We start from the raw sequence: 25,739 nt of genomic DNA, 5'->3' as shown, positions 1-25,739 counted from the left end.
TGAGTTCATGTGGAATGTGATATGTACACAACGGCTAATTGCAGTATTCTTTGTGAAAGTCAATAATTTCAGTGACGTTAAAAAGTCAGGTTAGCTTTCGAGGACCGTAGGGCAGAAAGTTGACCGTTTACAAAGAATATCTCAATCTACCCTTCTTGTGGACAGATCACATTTGATATGACTTTGAATAGCAAATCTCTGGTCCGAGTATGCGTGCGATTCACTTTCTCTTTAAGGTTGCTATGTCATTGCTAAAGATAAGAAATACCAATTTCTCCACTTGCCCGGGTTTTAATTGTCGCTCATAAAAAAAATGATGAAACATATAATAAATCTGATACTTTTATAGTTTATTATATTATACTATATTCGGCATGAAACTCTCTGATACCAATCTTTGAGTTTCTTATTCGGTTTTAAAACAATGTGGGATTTAATATCCTCTTATTTTAAATAATTAATCTGAATTTTACACGACTTGCGCTCTTCTCCATACATAGAGACAGTCTGATGCTGAAGTTATTGACTGGTATGAATGTAGGAAAATCATATTATTATTATTATTATTCTGAGTTACACGAAAAAAAAAAAAAAACTTGTGAAATTCTAGTATTTTCATTTGGCTACACGGTCATCAGGTGTCGCACTAGCTTGTAAATGTAATGTACGACATCCTTTTTTATTTATTTTGTTTCATGTTTGTTTATGATTTTGCCGTGTTCCCGTGGTGCTGGAGTTATGGCATGGATGATATTTAACTTGTGTATTTGTTACTGATGTATTTTTGAAAATGCCATTTGGTGTGAAGCCCCATTGCAGTATGTGCAAGACTACAAACTCAACTATGTGGAGGAAAACTGATAAAGGAGATGTAATGTGTAATTCATGTGCTTTGCGGACAGCAACATTTGGTGTTGATGGTAAAAATACAGCCAATGGTTGCCCATTTACTCTACGAAAAAGTACTCGAGCGAAAAGTTCCAAATTCAAACAGCAAATTCAGTTGAAGGCTAATAATCCAAAGGGTAAAAGCCGAAGAATAATATTTAAGAAAAGTGTAAGTATAAATAAAGAAAAATTCCGAATAGCGATTATGAATATGTATAATAATAATTTTGCATGGAATCCGAAGCCTCATTCATTGCAGAGGGTGAACACTCACAGACCACAATAACTATCATACCTTGCTTTGAATATATTAAATGGTGGAGCACTTGCTACCCACTCTGTCATTGCCTTTTACTCATTAACCACTCACCAAGAAAAAAAAAAAAATCTTTTTCACTTCCTTACTCTCATGACCTTTGTATATTGTCAGGAATGAGTTGATAGTTTTACATCACCCATTATCCTTCCTATGCATTTCCCCTTGTATAAATTTGATAGCTCTTCTTGCCAACATATACATCTTAATCATATCACCTCTCCTTCTATCCACCATGCTCTGAAGACCACATGCTCCCAATCTTTCCTCATATTCAATATTCCAGTGTCTTGAGACAGTCTTATTTGTCTCTGCACTCTCTCCAATATTTCCTTATCACCAGTATAACCATTGACCAGATCTGTGCACAGAAATCCAAATGAGGCTTAATTAGGTCCATTGTATATGTGGTAATATCCCATTCAGTCCCATAACCTTATCAACATCAAGGTTACTTAATGTTCTAAATGCTTCTCATTCTTGAACTGTTGATAACACTGCTCTTAACCCCATTGAAATACATAACAAAATACTCATTGGACATTTCTAATATATCTTCAGCAGATGACTCATGTTCCATCTGCGGCAACTAAAGTCAGTTTTTCATATTCATTCCTTCTGCTGGCAACATAACTGTAGAATTCTCTAGGATTTTGCTTTACTGCTTCAGCCAGTCTCTTTTCATATGCCAGTTTCTTTACTATACTTGTCACCTTCGTAGCCTGCACTTTATACTCATGCTGATGAGGGGTACCCTGTTTTGTATATCTCTTTTATAACTCCTCTTCCTCAGAAGCTCCTGCATAATTTCATGATTTATTTATTTTACTCCTACTTTATTTATCCTCCAAATCTTAGGAATACATCTAACATTGCCATAAGTAGTTGATTCCAGACTAAGTCAATTGATTAAGCCACTGTACATCTGGAATTTTCATGCAAGTGAATCTGAATGAAATTTTATGTGGTCCATAGCAAATAACTTTAAATATAAGTAGTGTTTGCATTAGAAATAATTAAGCACAGCTCCTGTACATGTTTAGTCTTTCATCAAGCTGAATTACCATAAATTATACATTTAAAAATTTTTTTGATATTAATGTGGTTAGTTGATAAGTTTCATTGGAATTGTTGGGTAGTTTTTGAGATTGTATTTCGTGTGTATCTGGGAAGTAGTTGTTGACTTGTTACTTATACATGCCTGAAGTACTTTTGACAACCAGTATTTGATACCAGGGCAGGAGAATGCATTGTAGAACAGAAATATCTAAAGAAAAAAAGGGAAATTTCCAAGTAAAGAACTAACAATACCATCAACAATTATTCCAACACCAGTGTTAAGACAAGGAAGACGAAAACAAACACTGGCAACAGAAAAATCAACTGACTGTCATTATCATCAACAATAGTTACAACACTGACAAGAGTAGAAGAAAACCAAGAATTTACAGAATTCAACATAACAATCTTGGGTTATGCAGATATCAAAAAAGGATAAGTTTTTCAAACTATTTATTATGAGAAGTTACAGCAGAAAAATAAAATTACCAAAATGAAATAAAAATAACATAAACACTAAACAAATCAAAATAACACAAAGAACATAGATAATAATAATAAAAAACCATAAGCATTTATTATTATTATTATTAACATTTGACTTTCATGGAGTCAGAGACTCTTCGTGGGAGTTACTCACTATTGCATACAATGCTCATCCAACCGTGTCTTAAACTGGTTCAATGTGTCCACATCCACAACACACTCAGGCAATGCATTCCACTCACCAACCACCCTCCATGCAAAGAACCTGCTTCTCACTCCTTTGCTCACACCCTCCTTATACAGTTTCCAGCAATGGCCTTTTGTTCTATTCCCCTCTTCCATGTCTACCTGATAACAACCCCTGACCAGCTTATATGTCTCAATCATATCCCCCCCCCTTCCTCCTATTCACAAGGCTCTGCAACTTACATTCTCTCAATCTGTCCTCGTACTGACTACCTTTGTGAATCTTTTCTATACCCTTTCCAACATATCCTTGTCACCACGAAAACTCAGCGACCAAATCTGTGTACAATTTACCAAGAAAACACTGAAGACAACATATCACCCTTTCAGAAACCAATACCAGAAATCCAGTACTAAAACCAAGCAGTACCAAACACCTTCTGGTCTATGCTCCTTGAAAGTTAATGTGACCTCTTAAAGTCAGTAAAACTAACATATCACCACCACTACTGGACACAAAAAGCCTACACACCAGAAATGTGTGCACCAAGAACCAAATACCTGTGGCTCTTGAAAGCTAGTGTAATTTCTTAAATCAGTAAAAATCAGTATCACCATCCCTAAGTAAACAAAACGATTTGCAAATATGAACGAAACCAATTCAAGAAAGGGGAATCAAACATATCTTGCCTGCAACTCTCAAAAACTAACTTAACTTTTTAAAGTTAGTAAAATCAAGATATCATCCATGGGAAGATAAAGAGCCACAAAAAGAAAAAAAAAGCCAATACCACATTCATTAAAAAAAAAAAAAAAAAAAAAAAAAAGTAAGCATCTTTAGCTTGCAGCCTTTGAAAAAAAAAAAAAAAACCCACCAACTAATAACACCACATTCATCTTAAAAATGAATATAGTCCAGTTACTATCACAAAAATAAAGATGCTTTAAACATAGCAAGTTTCTCGTTTTTCAAAAGGTGATATCCATCACCTTTTGAAAAATGAGAAACTGATTAAAATAAAATATTAGCACTACAAGCAAAAACACGTGCAAAGTAGTACAAGAAACCCATTTGCAGAAAGACTATCAAACGCTGTCATTAAAAGTAAATGCAAAAGAAATAAAAAAATTAACTAAGCACTATTCTGAACTCATTATGTTTACTGATGTTTATCAGTAAACATAATGGAGACCAACCACTAACATCACGTCATCAGAAGTAATGTTATTTGTAGACCAACCAATAACATCACTTTTAATTATGTCAATCATGTGATATTTATATCATATAGTTTTGTAGATTTCTGCTAGTAGAAAACAACAGCTTTCATAAAGTAATACTGCCAGTTTACTTGAGGTACTTGGAGTGATATTTCTGTTAATGATTTGTGGTATATTTTTCTTACCTTTGATTTCTTTTTTTACAATATTGTAGTGTATGTTTATGGCAGTCTCATCTATGAGGATGGTCAGAAAGGAGAAACTTGTTAAAATGTCTGTTCAACATCCACTCACAGTTAAACTCTGAACTCAGAGAACAAATTTTTCTTCATTTATGATTTCTGCTGCTCTCTTTTAGTATATTCTTTGTTCTTATTTAGATTGTATATTCCTCTTTAGGAAACACATAACAATGAAAAGTGTTCCAAAAGACAGCATTATAAATCATAAATGAAGAAAAATTTGTTCCATGAGTTCAGAGTTTAACTGTGAAGCAATGTTGAATAGGCATTTTAACAGTTTAGTATATTTAATAATAACTAACAGTTTAGTATATATTTAGTAATAACTAAATAACCCTTCCCAACTTTACATCAGCAAACAATTGAATATCCCTCTTCCCTTCATTGATGTTGTTGATATTATTATTACGTGACACCTCCAGGGAGCCCAAAGACTCATTGCGGGAGGATACCTACTCTACAACTCTCGTCTCCAACCACACCAATGCCATCTACTGCCAACCATTACTACCACTAATATTTTCACAGACAATCACAAACATCCATGCCCACGCCGGGATTCGAATCTACAGCCTTTTGGCTGGAGAGCAGATACACTAACCATTCGGCCAACCAGGCCGGCATATACATGTTAAACATAAGTCCCAGCAATGAGCCTTGTTGAAGCCCATGTGTAACCTTCAGTTTTCTCGATGTTGCTCCCTCATATACAATTTTCTGATATCTATCAATAGCCAATCCTCAATCCAGTTCACTAACCTGATATCCAAACATGTGGCTTATCATGTGGCACCTGTCAAATGCCTTTGTAAATTCAAAAAAAAAAGGGGGGGGAAGTATATGCCTTTTCCTCATAAACTGCTCTTGTTATTTGATTATAAAAGGCAGTCTAATAAAACAAGCGTACCCCTTAACAGTAACATTACTCTCTTCAACCCATTGCTGTATGCTATCTCTTTAACAACTACAAAAGAAATGCAAACTGGTCTGTAGTTTGACACTTCCATTCTCTATCACCTTTTATGCAATGGTACTATCTTGCCCTCCTTCTAATCCTTGGGTAGGCACTTTTCCCATAGCTAGATTCTCACTGTAAAGCAAGTCAGCAGAACTGGCAGTTCTTCAGTAAATTCAATCAATATACATGGCAAAATCCTATCCAGTTCAATTGCTTTATTGATATCCAGCTTACTTAGTATTTAAAACATGCTCTTCTCATGCAATTCTAAACCTTAAACTCTCCCCATTCCTTTAGTAACACAACTTATATTTCCAGGATGAAATACCTGAATAAAGTGATCATTACACAACTCCACTGTCTTCTGCATCAGTCTCTCTCTTTCTACTCTTGTTTTTGTCTAAGAAGTTCATTTTTCCACAATCATTTCTCCTCCCGCTGGCCACATAATGAAAGCATTCCTTTGAATTTTTCTTGGATCTCAGGCCTAATCTCTTCTCATATTGAAGTTTTGCCTTCCTTACCCTGCTAGTCACTTTCCTGGCCCGAGTCTTATACTGTTCATGCATCTGCTCCCCATCTCTTCCAGTTCACTTCCATTTGATATTGTTTGTCATCCACTTTATACCAAACTGTGTTCTCTTTTTCAATGGTATATAACTTGCCATTACTGCTAATAAATATTTCTTCATGCATTCCTATGCACTGGTGATATCTTGCCTTTCCAATTCTTCCATTCACAGAAGAATTGGATGGACAAGATACTGCCCTAAGCTGATTTCTAAGATTATTATAATCATTTGCCTCATAATTCCATATAAATTCCTTTCTCTTAAATACTTCTGTATGTCTCTTCATTCTCCAAGTTAAGACTGCATGGTCACTCTCTTCAACTGGAAGCAGGGATTGTTGAAAGTTTATTTTTCACTTGGTTAGAGTATAATAAATTTAGTTTAATCCTTTATCCAAGTGTGAGCAAACAAAGTTTGCGCTTGAAGTATCTTCAGGACTAGGGTAAGGTGATACCACACCAGGGCAACTCGTTGCAAAGGTGGAGAAAGCTACGAACACTCCTATCTCAGTATCTCCTATAATGCAAAACACATCTCCTTGCGGATATGTCTAATGTTATGCATTAAGGGAAGGGCCACTACCCAGACTAGTTTCGACCTTTATTGAGGTCTCTTCAGTGGGAGCCAGGCCCTAGTGGAAATACCAGGCAGAAGCATTCGCAGCTCCCACTGAAGAGACCTCAATAAAGGTCGAAACTAGTCTGGGTAGTGGCCCTTCCCTTAATGCATAACATTAGACATATCCGCAAGGAGATGTGTTTTGCATTATAGGAGATACTGAGATAGGAGTGTTCGTAGCTTTCTCCACCTTTGCAACGAGTTGCCCTGGTGTGGTATCACCTTACCCTAGTCCTGAAGATACTTCAAGCGCAAACTTTGTTTGCTCACACTTGGATAAAGGATTAAACTAAATTTATTATACTCTAACCAAGTGAAAAATAAACTTTCAACAACCTTCTCTAAATCCAGAGTAATTTATTAAAAAAGGGTGGCACACCATTTGGCAACTCCTATAGGTAGAGATGACCTGCGAATGCTTCTGCCTGGTATTTCCACTAGGGCCTGGCTCCCACTGAAGAGACCTCAATAAAGGTCGAAACTAGTCTGGGTAGTGGCCCTTCCCTTAATGCATAACATTAGACATATCCGCAAGGAGATGTGTTTTGCATTATAGGAGATACTGAGATAGGAGTGTTCGTAGCTTTCTCCACCTTTGCAACGAGTTGCCCTGGTGTGGTATCACCTTACCCTAGTCCTGAAGATACTTCAAGCGCAAACTTTGTTTGCTCACACTTGGATAAAGGATTAAACTAAATTTATTATGGAAGCAGGGATGTCATCTCAGTTGCTCGCAGATTCCCCGATGTTTTCTGCATGAAGCAGAATTATTTTCTGCACAAAGCAGAAAATAATTTTTGCTTTAAATTAATAGTCAAACAGGTATCATAAAAGGTACAGTAGATAAGAAAAATCAAAATTTGAATTAAAAAAATTGAAAAGTATTAATAATGGAGTAGTTTCAATTGAATCCAAAGGGGGAGGAAAGATATTGATTTGCTATATAACGAAATCTCCAAGGAATATTTACTAATATTTATTGGACCAGTAGTAAATATTAGTAAAAAAAATCTTAGTATGCTTATTAACTATGACATTCCCAATGAAATTGTCTACATCAAAAGGGCTCTTTGCTCAGGATTCAAAAGTCACAGAAAAATTTATTATGACAATAAAAGAAACATAATTTTATCCTCAAAGTTGGATTAACTTTGAGAATAAAATTCCTGAAAACTGGCATTAAAATTCTTTGTAGAATTGCCATTGTGTGGCTGCATAAGTGTTCTGAGGTGGTTTAATTGCAATAAGTTCCACCATTACACTTAAGCCTGTTGGTGAATAACCCCCATTTTGCTTTAAGGAACACAAGCTTAGCAAGTGCCTATGAAATGAGTTTGAGGTGAACTATGTCAACTGTCAGTCACAATAATCATGCCAAAAATGACTGCAAGCATATGGCTAAGCAAAGACTGCTTGACGTTTAACTACTACAGACAGCTCAAAATTCAATGGAAAGCAAATAGAAAGTTGGTAAAAACAGCATTACTTTCCTGGCATGAAATCTTCAACATTCTATCAAGGCTATAAATAACTTAACAAAATTCATAAACAGGAAAAGCATTGGATTAGTATTAATTCAAGAACCTTACAACATCAATAATGAAACATTTTCCAAAGGATCGGAAAGAAAGAAAGAGCTTGCAATACTTGTGGTCAATCCTGAAGTCGGCACAATCTTAATTTTTTAGCATAGCAATGAGGATTCAGTACTTATTGAAATTATGTACTGCAGAATCAAAATTTTTGCTGCATGTGCATACCTAGGCTATCATGGCCATAAAATACGACTTAAAAATTTGGACAACATCATGGATTTTACTGGAAATCATGGCTTAATCCTTGCAATGGACAGCAACACCCATTCTGTTTTATGGTTTAATGAGAACACAAATAACAGGTAAAAATCATGAGTTTTTTTTTTAATTTTTTTTTTTTAAGCATCCAATTCCCTACATATATTAAATGCTAACACCCCATCCTTTGAAGCCATCAAGGGAAGCAGTTTTATTGATTTAACAATAGTAAATGATGCCATTCTACCCTGGATTTCTGATTGGATATGTAAGGAAGAAGAAGAAAGTTGTTCTGATCATTGTATGTTAAGTTTCATCACAACAAAAATTTAAACAGAATTCACAGGTCAAATTACTGCAGTCAATAAGAAAACAAACTTCATTGCAGGACTGAAAGGATTGCAAGTCTTATCAAAAAAGCATCACTTCACTGTCACCAGCTAGCAACAGCTTATCCTGGACAAGCATTGGCACAGAATGACATAGATTTCCTTGTCTCTGAGCTTTCATCATGTTTGATAAAATCCTGTAACAAAACATTTAGAATACTGAAGTTAAAGATTGATGGCAGAAAATCAGTATCTTGGTGTAATGACGAAGTAGACACAGTCTTAAGAAAACATGCACTCACATGGCTATATCAGTGGTCCTACACAATTAAGATTTAAAGCAAACTAGATGACAGAATTATTATAAAACCAAATACAGTTATCAATCCAAACTTAAAAACTTGAAAATGGAATCATGGAAAAACTTCTAGAATATTTCTTGCATTGAATCCTTGGCTGTGTGTGTGTGTGTGTTTTTGTTTGTTAGCAATAATCAAGAATAAACACCTCCTGCATTATTAGCTGTTAAAAAACAGATGGATCTTATACTAAAAACTTAGTAGAAACTGTAATTATTATGATAAACAAGCTCATACTTGATAACGAAACTACAGATGAAGAGATTCACAAAACATACAAAGAATGGTAACAGACACTCTTAACAATGAACTTATGCATAATGAAGTCCAATCAGTATTGAAATCAGTGGATCTAAAAAAAACTTCTGGTGAGGTTGTGATAAACTCTTAAGAATGTTTTTATTCCCCAAATTCTTAACTGCTTTAAGTAAATGTCTCAAAGGACAATTTTGTTTAGTATGGAAATGTTCAAAAATTATATCAATAATCAAATCCGGAAAAGAAGCATCTGATGAAGTTATTAAATACAATCTGATTAGTCTCATCAGTGTTGCTGGAAGGTATACTAGAAAAACTTCTCGTGGACTGAATAATGTACTTTATCTATTCAAGAGACCTATCAAGCTGCTTTTGGTCAGCTTCCATGTCTCTGGTCCATATAATATGGCTTGCTATTGAAGATCTTTATTTTGATATTTTGAAGATTTCCACATTTTATTTAATTTTCTGAAGTTACTTCCTGTCAGTTCCACCTTCAGTATCTATATTTGTTCCCAAATACGTAAAATTCTTAACTTCTTCTATAGCAGGATGATTGATTTTGATCTCTTTGTGGCATTTGCTGTTAAGTTTAAGCACTTTTGTTTTAGCCATATTTATTTTAAAACCAACCATTTCAGCTGTTTCATACAAATCTTCCAATTTTGTTTGTACATCATTCTAATTTGATGATATCAAAACTATGTCATCAGCATAATCTAGATCTTCTAACTGTGACATAGGATTTCATTTAATTCCTCTTCTTGCACCTGTAACTTTACTCATAATTCAATCAATAACTATATTAAATAGTAACCAGACATTACACAGCCCTGCCTTACACCAGATCTCATTCCAAAACCATTTGGATGGTGTTTGCTGTGCAGTAACATAACTTTTACTTCCCTTATACATTTCTTTGATGTTTCTCACATATTTGTCAAGAATTCCATGACTTTTAATAATTAACTATAATGTTTCTCTGTCAATACTGTCAAAAATGCTTTAGCAGAATCCTTAAAATTTAGATATAATGGGCTTATAAATTTTATGGTTTGTTCTGTGATGTTTCTTAAAGTAAAAATGTGATGCACAGTACTCCCACCTCTTCTAAAATCAGCTTGTTCATGCCTTAAGATCATCTCTACTTCATTTTTAATCCTGTTTATCAATATTTTACAGAAATTTTTTGCAGGTATTGACAGTAGACTAATTCCCCTCCAGTTGTCATATCTAGTGATATCTCCTTTCTTAGGAATATTAATTATGATTGCTTCTTTCCACTGTTCAGGTATCTTTTCAGTCTCTAGCATGTTATTAAAGATCATTTGCAGTTTATCAGCAGCAATTTCTTTAGTTGTCTTAATCATTTCCATTGCTATATTATCATTGCTCAAAGCTTTCCAATTTTCATCTTTTCTATTACGTTTGTTATTTCATTTTTAGATATAGATCGATGTAATATTTAAACCTATGCTTACAAGAATACTTCATCAAAGAGAACTTTGATGAAGTATTCTTTCATCTTCTAACAGTCTTATCATTGTCATTTAGCAGTGAACTATCTTTATTTCTCAGCATTTACTTGCTTTTCTTCAGAGCATATTATCCTTGTCATCTCATACACTCTTCAGTGTGCCCTAATATTGCAGCCTTTTGTGCTTCTGCTAAACTGTCTATATAATTCCTTTTATCCTCTCTTACAAATCTTTTAACTAACTTGTCTTTCTCATACACTCTTATATTTTCTCTTTAATTGCTGAAATGAATTTCTTTAGCTCTCTGGAATTTAGCATTTTCAAACATTTTAACTTTATGCCTTTCTTTTATTGAGTCTCCAGGTCTTGTCTGATAACCAATCCTTGTTCTTTACCCCTTCTTAGCACCCAAACAGTCTCTTGCAAATTCTTGAAATTCCTTACCAGAAATCTGCTAAGGAATTTCACTCTAGAGGGAAAATCAAGTTCTGCTGGGCAACGGTGCACACTGGAGTATTATGAAATGAGAGAGTGGATCAGTGGACTAAGGAAGCAGCTACAAACAAACAGCTAGAAATAAGCTATGAAAGGAATTCAAAATCAGCTTATAAAATAACTTGCAGAAGAAATAAGCCTAAATTTGTGAGAATCCATGCTGTTAATGAGACATGGAAAAATGAGATCTACATAGGTTCCACATTCTGGAATCGCCATTCTGCATTTATTGTCCACACGTTCACCAGACTCTCAATCACCTACCATTTGAATGCCTCTAATACAGCATATCACTTTAGGAGATGAGTGGTTAGTGTCAGAAGACACTTATCTAAAAAATTGCCCAGAATTATCTAATTTAATATGAACATTAATCAAATTATGTAAATAATGTAATATATGCATCGTATTGAAGCGTGAAAGAAATAATGATCTCCTAGTGAAGGTAATTATTTATACTAATTGGATAATTAGAAATATTGACAAGAATATGTTTGTGGATGAGAAATGCTGTTTTTATACATTTCAAAAACTATCAGTTTTTTTAACGGTGAAACTAGCTTTTCATTCTTCAACAAGAAGTAAATAATGATATAAAATCATCTCTAGGATAAATGCTTTACCATATTGCAAATCATTTGAAAGCAGGTTTGACTCGCATGGAAATTGAAATATTTTGTGCAATGTAATTTATATCACTTATACTTCTTTCATGTTAGTAAATTCTGGTGCAGTTTACTCTTCATTTTTGTTCCTTGATAGGCAACAAAAAAGCAGCTAGGATAAATCTCTAGGATAAATGCTTTACCATATTGCAAATCATTTGAAAGCAGGTTTGACTCGCATGAAAATTGAAATATGCAATTTAATTTATATCACTTTATATTTCATGTTTGTAAATTCTGGTGCAGTTTACTCTTCGTTTTTGTTCCTTGATAGGCAACAAAAGCACCTACAGCAGTGGCAACACAAGTAACAACAGATGCATTATTTCATAAGGTAGTATTTATTTTTACATACTTATGGTATAGATATGAAGAATGTTTATGATGTTCTGGAGAAAGTGTATTTTATTCATTATTATAATAATTATTATATAGTTTTACAGCACACTTCATTGCAGAATTATTATTTTTAAACTAGTCTTGTAAAATGTTGAAAATGCTTCTTTGACTCACTGCTTGCTGGCCTGCTCTATAGCATTCCTCATAAGAAAGACACAAGGCAGTTAATTTATAATATTCAAATCCTCTGAGGGGCTATTACATGGAGTCTTAGTCAAAATACAACTACAAAAGAAGCATTTTTCTAATCTTTGTAGTAAGAGACTATAACTGACCTAAGGTGGAAAATGTCCCCGCACCCCGTCTAACCACACAGAAGGAGGTCACAAACTTTGTTCATTCATAACTTATTTTAATAGTGTTACAATATCAAACAAACTTAATTATATAAAGATGTTTATTAACTGGTTTATATTTCACTGGATTTCAAACTAGCATCTTCAGACCAAAACAACTTGTTCTAGTTTACATACAACAGTGAGAAAGTGAAACAATTCAAATTGTAGCAGACATAAGATGTAAAGTTTGGCACTCTCTAATGTTGTAAAAATGAAAGATTATTGTTGTGTAGGACTAAATTTTTGCAAATTAATGCAGCCATACTTGTTAATGTTAGGAGAATGTTTCATAGCCATTGCTACTCAAAAAATAATCTTTCTGACCTGGAATGACTTCTATATAGCACATTGGTTTTCTTCCATCTAAGCTATGTGAAAGGATGCCCAAAGTGTGGTCTGCCAGTCTAGACTGGCCATAATAATGGTAACAAATGTATTTCTTATGTTCTCTAAGGTGGATGTTACAGATCTTCCTGTCTGTCCATAGTAGGCTAAGTCATAGGGAACTTCATACACTCCAGGATATGCTAGAGGAGGGAGTTGTTCTTAGGAGAGTGGATCAGAGTTGCTAATTTAACTTTTCCTTTAATGTGGGTGAAGGTTATATATTATATTTATTAGTAATTTAGTGATCTTTTCAGTACTATTCCTATTCCCTATATCTTTTCAGATATAGGGAATAGGAATAGTATTATTTTGTTCTTGTGTGTTTGAGGGTAAAGCAGTAGTGCCATGTAGTATTTTATCTGTTTTATAGAAGCTGTAGCCATTGTCCAGGAAAGTATGGTGAAGATAATTACGTTCTGTGGAAGGAGCTGTATCATTAGAACAGATATCCCTAGCTCTGTGTGTAAGTGTTTTCAGAATACCATACTGTTGGTCTGGTTGATGATGTGCTTGTTTATGTAGATATCTTCCCATGCATATTGGCTTTCTATAAATGGAAAAAGATAGTGAACATCTAATAGGCTTTTTCAACTTGACTGTTTTTATCTCTAGCATATCCTGGAGTGTATGAAGTTTCCTATGACTGTGACTTGTCATACTATGAATAGACAGGAAGATCTGTTAACATCCACCTTGGAGAACATAAGAAATATGGTTGCTACCATTATTATGGCAAGTCTGGACTGGCAGACCACACTTTGGACATCCTTTCACACAGATTAGATGGAAGAAAACCGTTGTGCTATATAGAACTCATTACAGGTCAGAAAAATTATTTTTAGAGTCTGCAATGGCCATGAAGCATTCTCCTAACCTTAACAAATATGGCCTCATTAAGATCAACTACTATACAACTGTAATATACTATTTTTATACAACATTAGAGGGTGCCAAATTAGGACTTTAAATTTTTTTGTCTGTTACAATTTGAATTGTTTCATTTACTCATTGTTGTGTATAAACTGTAACATGTTGTTTTGGTGTGAAGATGCTGGTTTGAAATCCATTGAAATATAAGCCCATTAATAAACATCTTTTTATAATTAAACTTGTGTTTAGTGAAATAAGTTATGAATAACATTCAACACTTAAGCTTGTGTATTGAAAGTTTGCTCATGTCTTGAAGGTTGTGCAGAATTTTATGCACTTTTCAAGTGCTAATGCACTTTTTATGTTACCTCAGCTAAAGTATCTGCCTGTCATTTTTCACCATTTGCTCAACATGTGATTAATCATGTTATTCAATCTTCCACTGTGTGTACCACTCCTTGATCCCACTCCTTGAAGGTACACACAGTGTACCATCCTTGAAGGTTGTTCTTCTGTTCTTGAATCATTTTCTCCATCTGATTATTTAGTGGGAGACCAAAAGACAATAGGGAAAATGTCACCCTTCATTTTTTATAAGGGTTTAGGACTGGCAGGATCTCCCAGAGCAGTTAAAAAACTATGATCTGGTCTTATTAAGATCAACTACTATACAACTGTAATATACTATTTTTATATAACATTAGAGGGTGCCACATTAGGATTTTAGATCTTTTGTCTGTTACAATTTGAATTGTTTCACTTGTGGAAATATCATGTTAGCAACACTTGGAAAAATTACTCAGTGCAACATCAGTGGATGGCATACCAATTACAGTAACACTTCATAAATCACTGAACTCTTCTAGAGGAGTGATATTAGAGTGGGATCTTCTTGATATTCCAGATGAGGAAATATGTTCAGAGCTTAAAGATCAGGGAGTGACTAGTATGAGGCACAATCCTGATAATATGTAAAGATGGTTAACTTGTTCCTATCAGGAACATCATTTTTACTTATACATGAGCTTTGATTGTGAGTGTTTCTTGGGAGTCATACCACCTACAGTCTCACTCCTGACGGTGGCATGACTGACATACAAAAATGATCCCATTTGATGAAACCCACTTGCCAAGAAAATTATGGCAAGGATCTCACCTAAACATAAACCACCAGACATCTCCATAGAAAAAATATATCCACTAAAAGTAAACGAAACTCACCAAATGATCCTGACAGATCAGATGACATATTAAATTTTTTTTCAGAAGAAGAAGTAACATGAAATAACATTGGCTGTCCATATTTCCCTAAATAAATAGATAAATATAAGCCTGACAAAGGTAAGTCCTCAACATCTCGGCATTTGGACAAGCCTATAAATCCAAACCAATAGGAAAATTTCTATAGTGGAACTGTCATGGGTTTCGCTATAATATTGATGTTATCAAGGTTCTGCTACAGAAACACAAACCTTTTCTGTTTCCATCTGCAGGAAACATTTAAACCTCAGTGAGGATTCAACCTTAAAGCCTTTTACTGTTGTTCATGAGGATTCAACTGGAGATGTCCCAGCTCATGGGGGAGTAGCTATTCTAGTGGGTAATCATATTCCTTTCTAATATGTCCAACTTAATAATACTGCTCTGGAAGCAGTAGCAATTTGCATATATGTAGGAATTCTTATTACAGGATGTTCCATTTAATTACACTTAGTTGTGAGTTAAATGAGAGATTACACTTGACAATCTTATATTGCAACTGCCCCAGTCCATACTTCTCATGGGTGATTTTAATGGATACAACACTCTTTGGGGATAATGCCAACACGAATGGACAAGGTTGTATCATTGAGAAAATGATGACAATGACCTCTCACATCTTAGTAATAGTCTATACTTTTCCATATACCTACCTGCTCATATCTGCAATATATCATACAATCTGCTCCTCTGCCATCATTCCACTGCTAAAGAGAACTTCTATGGAAGCAATCATTTTCCTGTTGTTTGCACTAGGTCTTCACAGGAACCATGTTCTCCTATATGGATGCCTGTGTGGAAAATTGACCAGGCTGACTAGAATACTTTCCCATCTTGCAAAATTTAATGCTGAAGCAGTCAGTCAAATACCTGTTAATGAAGCAGTAAAGTATATCACATATTGCATCGTCCAGGCAGCAATAGTTGCAATCCCAAAAATATCATCTCGATTTCCACTCTATTCCAAAACTGTGGTGGAATCCGGAGTGCCGAAAAAGATCTAGACAGAGCATGGGATACATTTCGTAGATACCCATCACATCAAATCTAATAGTCTTTAAGTGTGCTCAGGCCAAAGCACATTATGTGAGACATCAAAGTTAAAAACTATCTTGGATCCAATTTACAACATCAATTAATCAAATTACCAGTTCAAAAATTGTATGGGATAAAATCTAGAAAATGAAAAGTAGATATAGAATGCACTATTTGTCTACCTTGGAACATTATGGATATGTTGTTGCTGATCCTAAAACTGTTGCAGACTATGTTGGCAGATAATTTTGCTAGAATCTCTGCAACAACTTCCCATCCTCCTGCATTTTTAATATTGAAAGAGCAGCAAGGGAAACAGTGGCTAAACTTTTCTAACAGTGTGCTAGAGCTGTATTATCAGCCTTTCATTAAGGAGGAACTAAAAAGAGCTTCTTCTCTTTCATGCCACAAAGGTCCTGATGACATCCATTATGAGATGATAAAGCACATTCCATCATCTTCAGTGGATTTCCTCCTATTACTGTACCATAGAATACTTTATGAATAGAATACATAGAGCACAGAGGAAGAGTTTCCAGATTCTTGGCATTGTCATTGCCAAGAATCCGGAATCTGTTAATAATTGTCATTGCCATCCCAAAACCAGGAAAGAATTCACTGCAAGCAAATGATTATTGACCTATTGCTTTGACCAGCTGCCTTTGTAAGATATTGGAGATAATGGTTAATGCTAGGCTTCTCTGTTATTTGGAAAGCAACGATCTTCTCTCCAATGCACAGTGTAGCTTCTGTAGACATTCAACTTTGGATCCTTTGGTCCATTTAGAAACTTATATAATTATTATTATTATTATTATTATTTTGACACCTCCAGGGAGTCCAAAGACTCATCGAGGGAGAGTGTGCCGACAGCATCGAACGATTGGCCCCCAAAGCAAGAACATCTGGTTTCAGTGTTCTTTGACATAGAAAAAGAACATAGCCCGGAGATATGGCATATTAAAAGATTGCTTTCATCTTGGTCTGATGGAGCATTTTTCTGTTTTTATTAAAAATAGTCTGTTCAGCTAAGTTTTCCACGTCCAAGTGGGAAGCACTTTATTTCAGCCATACCATTAATAATAAAGTATTCCTCAAAGTTCTGTCTTAAGTCTAACACTCTGCTATCAGAGTTAATTCATTCATTGAACAGCTTCCTCTCACAGTAAGCAATGCTTTTATGTTGGTGACTTCACCGTCACTCTTGCAATATGAGGGTAATGGAAAGACAACTTCAACGAGCAATTAATTGTCTCTTCACGAACTCTTAGTTATGGGGTCAGGTTTTCAGCAGAAAAAAACTGTTTTTTTTCTGCTGAAAAAAAAAACATTCTTTACACACATTCATCAACTTACAGACAAATGTAAAAAAAAAAAAAAAGCATTGAATCTCCTTTGCACTCTTCCTCTACAGAATAGTTGTGTGTTTGTATAGTCAAAGCTTGATTATGGGTCCCAGGTTTACAGTTCCGCAAGGGAGAACATGTTCTGATAGTTGGACTCTATCCATCATCAGGGTATACGAATATCTACTGGTACTTTTTGCATATTGCTCATTCAAAGTCTTTATTGAAGCAAATGAGCCTGTTCCCACTTAGACTAAAATAGTTGTCTTTTAACTATGCCTTAACAATAGTTCTTTTCAAAGCATCCTACATGGACTATTATCTTTTCTCTGTGTTGGGAAGTTGTATATCACACGTCAGACTGCCACACATCCCTTTGGTATGCATGTTAGAGATTTATGGAAGCTGTTGGCATGAATGCTGACAGCATTATGCACCAGCTACAATTTGTCAATTATAGAAGTCTTATACTCCATCTGTTTACCTGCAATTATTTAATGTACATAGGGTAGCCTACTCTGATTTCTTGTCCATCTATACTGATGGTTCAAGATCTGTATTGGTTGTACTGCTATGTTTCTTGACTTTATATATCCCACCAGATCCCACTTAAGTGCAATAATTATACAGCAGAGTTGCATGCCATTCAGCTTGCCCTTGTGCATATGAAAGAAAAGCACTAACAAATGTGTGAAATTTATACAGACTCATTGAGTTCTTTACAGGCCATCTTGTCTCCTGTGTATAATCCACATCCAGTGCTCTGTGAGGTTTTACAACTGTTGTAGAATATGAAGATCCTTAATTTTGATGTCTGGTTGTGCTATAATCCCAGCCACATTGGAATTAAAGGGAATCAGATTGCAGCTGCAGCTGCTAGATCAGCTCATACTTTTCCCATGTACTGTTTTACATGTATACAGACTTCAGACAGCTTATAAGATCAAAGCTAATTATTCTGTGGCAGGAAGGACTGACAAACGAAATAAATGATTTTAAGCTTGAAATTGAATATTAGCAGTCTAGTCAACATAGAAACAGAAGAGAGCAAGTCGTTCTTGCTAGGTTCTGCATAGGTCACAGTCATCTTACATATTCTTATTTACTGAGGGCTGATGCGTGAAAAATGCAATGCACATCTTACCATTTGTCAGATGTTATCAGACAAATTGACAAACTATCAGACAAACTTTTTATAAGGAATTAATTTATTTAAACACATTTGATTTTGACTTCTATTTTTGTGTAGATACTGAATTGCTTAATTTATAAATGATCTAAATTTGCTTTTTTGTACAGTACATATTTACTAATTTATCATGCTATTACTATTTATTATTTACCTTCTGTACTGCTGCAACCTTTGTTTTGATGCAGTATGACTTTTGCATCAATAAACCATAAATCAGTCAATTAGACCTCCTCTTAACTTCAACTCTTTGTTCATCATCACCCCAAAATCTCTAGCCTAATTTTTTTGCAGTACAGATCTTCATAACTTGTTTTTTTATCCTAGAATGCTTTTACACATTGAACTAGCAGCCATTATTCTTTTGCTTAAACTTCTAGCTTTTAGTTCATTGTCAGAATCTCTACATTATCTTTATTAACTATTGCTCTCTCTCTCTCCAGTATAGCATGATCATTGAACAAGTGGATATTTTCCTTGAAATCATTCCTAATATCATTAGTATACAAATTGAACAACAGCAGCAACTAGATACAGTACTCAATAGCATCACTGGTTATTTACCATCTTTATGATTCATCTTCACAATATACTACTGTTTGATGTCTGTTTGTCATCTGTCTGTCCATCATGCATCTTATCTATGTCACTAGCATGAAGCTAGTGGAAATGTTTTGCTCTCTTTTTGCTACCTTGACTGACTTAAATTAAACAGCCTAATTTAATTTAATCTGAAACTTCACTTCAACACATTTGCCAGTTTGTTTTCAAATGGCATCATTTCAATGATAAACATGATTTAATGCCATCCTTCTACAAAATGAAAATAATGCATTGCTGATATCTTTTATGTAATCAAGGAGAAACAAGTGATGTGAGGAAGAGAGCAGAACTAAGAAGTGAAGCAAGAGATCATTTGAGAGGAACTGGTGAGACTGAAGCTGTTGCAAATGAGAATAGTAGTACTGTGAGTGATAGTGATAGAATGAGAATGCAAGATGGACAGGGAAATGAGGGGGAAGTCAGGGAGACACGGTATAAGGACAGCAAATGTTGGATAGTAGTGAATGTGTGTATATATTAGTGTGGGTTGCAGAGTTTAGTGTGTGAGCGCCCCAACCATGAGTAAGTTTAAGGAGATGTATAATAGATATTGGTGAGTAGTGGATAGTACTGGACTTCCATGATGAATCTTTTACTCCATGGAGATACCTTTCTAAATAAAGTAATAATTGTAATAATAGTATCTACTGTGTGGTGGAAATAGGAATAACGGAGTATATAGTTGCAAACCATTTTGTGTTTATCTGTCAACGCCTTTTCTTCCTGAAAGGGAATAGACCAAGTTGTTTAGCCCTATTTAACCTTTGAGAAACTTACAAAACGGGGACAGACAGTATTCACCATTGTTAGTGATACCTGGTCCAAGCTATCAGCGATTTCAAACAGCTTTCAGTGACGAGATTATGGTAGGTAACCGTGGTCATCTCGTGGTAAGTGACACTAAAATTTTATTTAGTATTTGCAGGCATGGACTTCTGTGCCTAATTGGTTCAGAAGATATATTTTGGTGATTACACCACATTTTTTATTATTCAAAGTTTATTTTTCACTTGGTTAGAGTAGAATAAATTTAGTTTAATCCTTTATCCAAGTGTGAGCAAACAAAGTTTTTGCCTGAAAGTATCTTCAGGACTGGGTTAAGGTGGTATAACACCAGGGCAACTCGTTGCAAAGGTGGAGCAAGCTACCAACACTCCTATCTCAGTATCTCCTATAATGCAAAACACATCTCCTTGCGGATATGTCTAATGTTGTGCATTAAGGGAAGGGCCACTACCCAGACTAGTTTCGACCTTTATTGAGGTCTCTTCAGTGGGAGCCAGGCCCAAGTGGAGATATCAGACTGAAGCATTAGCAGGTCATCTCTCTACCTATAGGTGTTGTACCACCTTAACCCAGTCCTGAAGATACTTTCAGGCGCAAACTTTGTTTGCTCACACTTGGATAAAGGATTAAACTAAATTTATTATTTTTATTATTCAGTTATACAAAATACTGAAATAATAGTTCCCGACAAGTTTTGTAAATCGTGGGATTTACATCTTCAGGGGGTAAATAGTATAACTTAAAGTTTAAACAAGAGAATTGATAAATACAAATCATAACCGTCTGGCTATTCATAAACTCAAATAACAGAATGGCATTTATTTAGTATGTTTATAATAAGCACGTTATTCATTGCTGAGAGTGAATAGTTTATGGTATGAGAGCGAGAATTGAGAGAATATTTGTCGGAAATGTTTCATAAGCGAGTATAAGAAATGCGAGTCATGCTGGGAGTGAAAGAATGATGTGACTGATATTGTGAATATAAGGCAGGATCATGGAAGTGTTGTGGAGAATGTAGCAGAAGCAGTGAATGATAGTGCATGAAATATGAATGAGAGTTTGAAGGAAGTGGTTGAAAGTAATAATGTGGATAATGAGATGCCAGTGCAGAAAGAAACTGCACGCTTACGTAGACTCCTTCACAGGACAAAACATGAGAAATGATTGGTGTGGTACAGAAGGACGGAGAATGAAATCAAGAGTGAATGGGAAAAGCATAAAAAGTGCATGAAACTGGGAGAAAAGAGATAGTATTGTATGGGGGATTCAATGATAAGCAGTATACTTAATGAGAAAGTGATGAAAGCATGTTTTCGGGGGTGAAGATAAAGGAAGTTAGTGAAGCTTTAAGTTTGCAAAAGAAAGAAGCGAAGGAGTTAATTCTTTTGTCAGGCACGAATGATTTGAAAGGTGAGAAATATGCATTGAGAGAAGATATGAAAGAGTTAGAAGAAGCAAAATGAAAAGTGAGAAAGTAAAGATTGCGAGTCTTCTGCCTTAAGGACTGTGATTGCCAGTGAGTCAATAAGAAGATTGTGCAAGAGGTATGGTGTTTCTGAAATGTTTTACTTCTATAGATTCTCTATTTAGGATGCAGTTAATGCTTTCAGCATTATTGTCTTTTTTCATACTCTCTCTTTTTTATTGATTTTCATGTTTAGTAGAGGAATGCCAGACTTGGACTGGATTTATTAGGAGTTTAACGTCATCTGCAAAAAAAGTAAAATGCTGAGATAAACATCTCCAATTTTTAACTTTAATTAAAACTTAAGCTTTAATGCCACGTTCCTTTATAACGTAATCTGTATAGATGACAGATAACAATAAAGATAATGTGCGTCGTTGTCTCACACCTGATTTTACATTAAACATCTTTCTATAGCTCCTTCAATTTTAACTGTTCACCAACTACTCAAATATAGACTATCATTCAATAAAATGCCTCATTTGCATCATATAATTGAAGCATTTTGAACAACTTTTTCTCTTGGCACCTTGTCATAATATGGCTTTTTCTTCAGTTTTCATGTTACCTTTAACATTTCTGATTCCTTTATAATACTGTTTCCTCCATTTCTAAGCTTTGTCAGTAGCCTCAGAACATTTTTGTCACCTTCCTGATATTTAAGATAAATATCAGGAAGGTGACAAAATGTATTCTTACCAAAGTCTTCTCATGGATTTAATTTAGCTAATTTTATAAATTTTTTGTTTCTTGCATTTTTGTGTGTATTCTCTCAGAACAAATGCCAACTTACTTGCTAGAAACTTTTGGTAGTTTTCAGATTTTTCTGTCTTTGCAAGCAACTTCACCACATGCTCTTCTGACAAAATCTCTCGTGTTTTCTTCAATTCTGCAAGATTTGATTTCAAACTCCTTCATTTTTCTCCAATAATATTTGCATACCTAAGTGTACAGGTCACCTGAAAGCTGTTCAACTTTCATTCTTTAATAGTTTTTTACGTATGTTTCCTTTTTAGGATGATATTCACTTTCATCCTGCTCACAATCAAATGCAATCACTTCCTGTTTCAAATTCTCTGTATATCTTGTGACCTGAACCAGTTTGAAAATATTGCCATTAGTAATAACATAGCTAATAAACCTTTTCTTATTTCTTGTCTTCTTCTCTCTAGGTGAATATGTGTGCACAAAAGTATGCTATAACATGGCATTAGTAATGATTACTCCAGGTCCCAAACATAAATCTAACAGGTATTTATCATTACTATTAGATTTTCCCTTTCCTCCAAATTTTCCCAACACTTATGTATGGTGTCACTTCTGGATCAAAGCTAAATAACTGGGAATGAGACTGCCACATAGCCTTTTAAGGAATGTGGAGAACTGACTAGGGCTACTGATCTAATGTCCAGTTCTCATGATTTATCCCTTTAGTAGCTATCTGCCTCTATATATCTAAATGAATGAGATAGGCTAACTTTTGAAATTTAGCTAATCAAATTGTATTCCTATTTATGCTGGTTCCAGACATGAGTATACAGGTATCCCTTGCTTAATGCGGGATTTGATTAACATGGCGAAATTAATTGTGGCAGTCCCTTGATATGCGTGGCAAGAGTTTTGATTAACGCACCTTTAACTCTGCGGAGCTCGCAGCTGATCTGACAGATATATGCAAAATGTTTAATATGAATATTCTTACACAATTCAGTGTATAGCTTGGAGGTCATGAGTAGCTGTGCATTCATATGTTATGAGTGATATTCCACACTTTTTTGCTGTCGGTTTGGTTTAACATGTTTACATGGTATGTAAAGTTTTGTGATATTTGACAATAAATTGTATCTGAGAGATAGCGCGACCTCCGATGTCATTATAGTATGGTTTAGTTTTTTTTGTTCAGAAATAGAGAGACAAAGGCTTATTTATCATACATGTCCTCTAGGAGATGTGTTTTACATTATGGAAAATATTAAGGAAAGTGATCTGGAGCTTATTCCATCTTTACTACGAGTTGCTCATAAGGTTGCTTATGCTTGCATCTGCGGAAACTTTTAGTTTCTATATATTCGGCACGAAACTCTTGTTTCTATATTCAGCTATGAAATAATGTTGGATTCAATATCCACTTAATTTGTACCATCATGTATTATATTTGCAGCGTTTTTTCTTTATGTTTTATTGCATTGTAGCACATACTAGTAATGAATGTATCAGATATACCGAGACCTATGCTACCACCACGAGCTCTGCAGGGTTACATTTACCATGCAAAAACATGCAAGCCTCATGCCGTGAGCATGATGACGTCATTCCTCCTACGCAGTCTCCTACGAATTATTAATACAGTAATCGATCATGGATGAATTGTAATTTTTACCATTGATTATTAGATTTGATTAATGCGATTTTGATATACGCGGTAACATCCAGGGATTAATTAACTGCGTTAATCGAGAGATACCTGTACTACTGGATTAATCAGTAACTTTAGCACACCATGTAGTGCTGCTTGTTTTTTTTTTTTGTATATATATATATATATATATATATATACACACTCCAGATGATGACCTTAATGTGAAGGTCGAAACGTTGAGTTTCTATTTTAGTTTATATTAAACTAAAGTTTTACTCTAACGCGGTAGAGTAAAAGAATAGGTTTCCATAATTTTCATAATGTCTTTGAATCACCGTGTAAGCATGGAAGTGATCACCATTTAGTTTTGAGAAGGATAAAATCAAATATCATATTGAGAAGAAAAGCATGTAAAGAATGTTAAGAATCAAAGTTAGCTGCTTTCAGAAATGAACAATATACAAATCTTATTCAAGAGAAAATTAAAGAGTCTGAAAACAAGAACCAAAGTTTGGAGATTCAGTGGCAGACAGACTTTGAAGAAAACATTGATGGAGTCAACCAGAGAGGCATGTGGCATGTCTGCAAGGATAGAAAAATCAGAACTCTATGGTGGACTCAGGAAGTGGGGAGAGTATTGTAAAATGAATCAGATAATAAAAGTGATGTGAAAATTTAAGATAGGATATTCCAGATGTTTTGAGTGATTATTTTTAAAGATTGCTAAATGAAACAATAAGTTACAGAATATGGTGTCTGTGGAATTATTCTTGGCTTTTCCCTTTTCTCCAATTTTTTTTGCATTATTTAGATTGAAATTTAGATTATTTAGAGAGAAAACAGTCAGGAAGAATGCTATATATATGTACTCGGGAAGAAGTCAGTGCACTCACCCCCCTCCCTTTCATGGGCAAGGTGCATTGTGCCATGTAACGAGTCGTGTTTGTGGCTGGTATAAATTGGAGGAATATGATACTCCCAAGCATTGTCCCACCCAGGGAGGGGGCCAAGGGGCCCTGGTCCCCCCAAAAAAAAGAAAAAGGAAAAAAAAACAGTAGAAAAATTTCCAAAAATCTTTTCCTAATTAAAATTCATTTTTTTATTTATGTTGTGTCATGTCTTCTATTTCTATGCTACTTATGAATTAGTGGAAATACCCTATAGCACTCGGGAATCACAGCCGCTGTGAACGCAAGGTGAATGAAGTAGTGCTTGGGCGCTCGTTTGCCCATGCCGAGCCAGAGGAGATCACGGGTATCGTGTACTGGTGATCACTGCAAATGCTCAGTCATAGCGTGTATGCAATGCGTAGTGTGTATTCTCAAATCGTCTACTGAATCCTCCCCCCCCCCCCAAGATTAAATCTTGAGTGCTCCAGGATTAAATCCTGAGTGTGCCACTGCTCACAAGTCAATGCAACTGTGTTCAGGTGAAATAGCTGCGAGAAGGGAACTGACAGTTTGAAAGAGGCATTGTGATAAGATGCCATGTTGCAAGCTTATTTGTTTGGCAAATTGTTGACAAATTAGGCCATCCCAGGTTAATAAACAGTGATACCATACTGAAATGGAAGCACAGGAAGTCAACTGCAAGTGCTACCCACAGTGGATGACCCATCACACTCATGTGACGATAGGGTACTTATGAAGGATAATATGTAAAACTGCCATTTGCTGGCCAACACGTTGAATGCAGTGTTCTGGGCATCGACTGAAACACGAATCTACACAAAAACATTCAAATCTGATCACAACATGGATTTCCATGGTAGGAGTG

The 25,739-nt window shown here is 35.0% G+C and overlaps 1 protein-coding gene across 1 annotated transcript in view; it reads left to right on the top strand.

Moving 5' to 3' along the window:
- The first annotated feature begins 708 nt into the window (after window positions 1-708).
- LOC150098780 (GATA zinc finger domain-containing protein 1) overlaps window positions 709-25,739 on the top strand; it is a 58,737-nt gene continuing 33,706 nt past the window's right edge. Inside the window, exons 1-2 of the mRNA XM_090405352.1 lie at window positions 709-1,057; window positions 12,198-12,257. Coding sequence (XP_090261478.1) covers window positions 791-1,057; window positions 12,198-12,257 — 327 coding nt within the window. The 5' untranslated portion in view covers window positions 709-790. The remainder of the gene's footprint in view (window positions 1,058-12,197; window positions 12,258-25,739) is intronic.

Source organism: Typopeltis vanoorti, chromosome 15, assembly GCF_054136105.1.
Source record: "Typopeltis vanoorti isolate ZY-2024b chromosome 15, IOZ_Tvanoo_1.0, whole genome shotgun sequence".
In the NCBI taxonomy this organism is placed as follows: Eukaryota; Metazoa; Arthropoda; class Arachnida; order Uropygi; family Thelyphonidae; genus Typopeltis; species Typopeltis vanoorti.
Note: the sequence above shows the minus strand (reverse complement) of the source record. Positions and strands in the feature narration are given on the sequence as shown.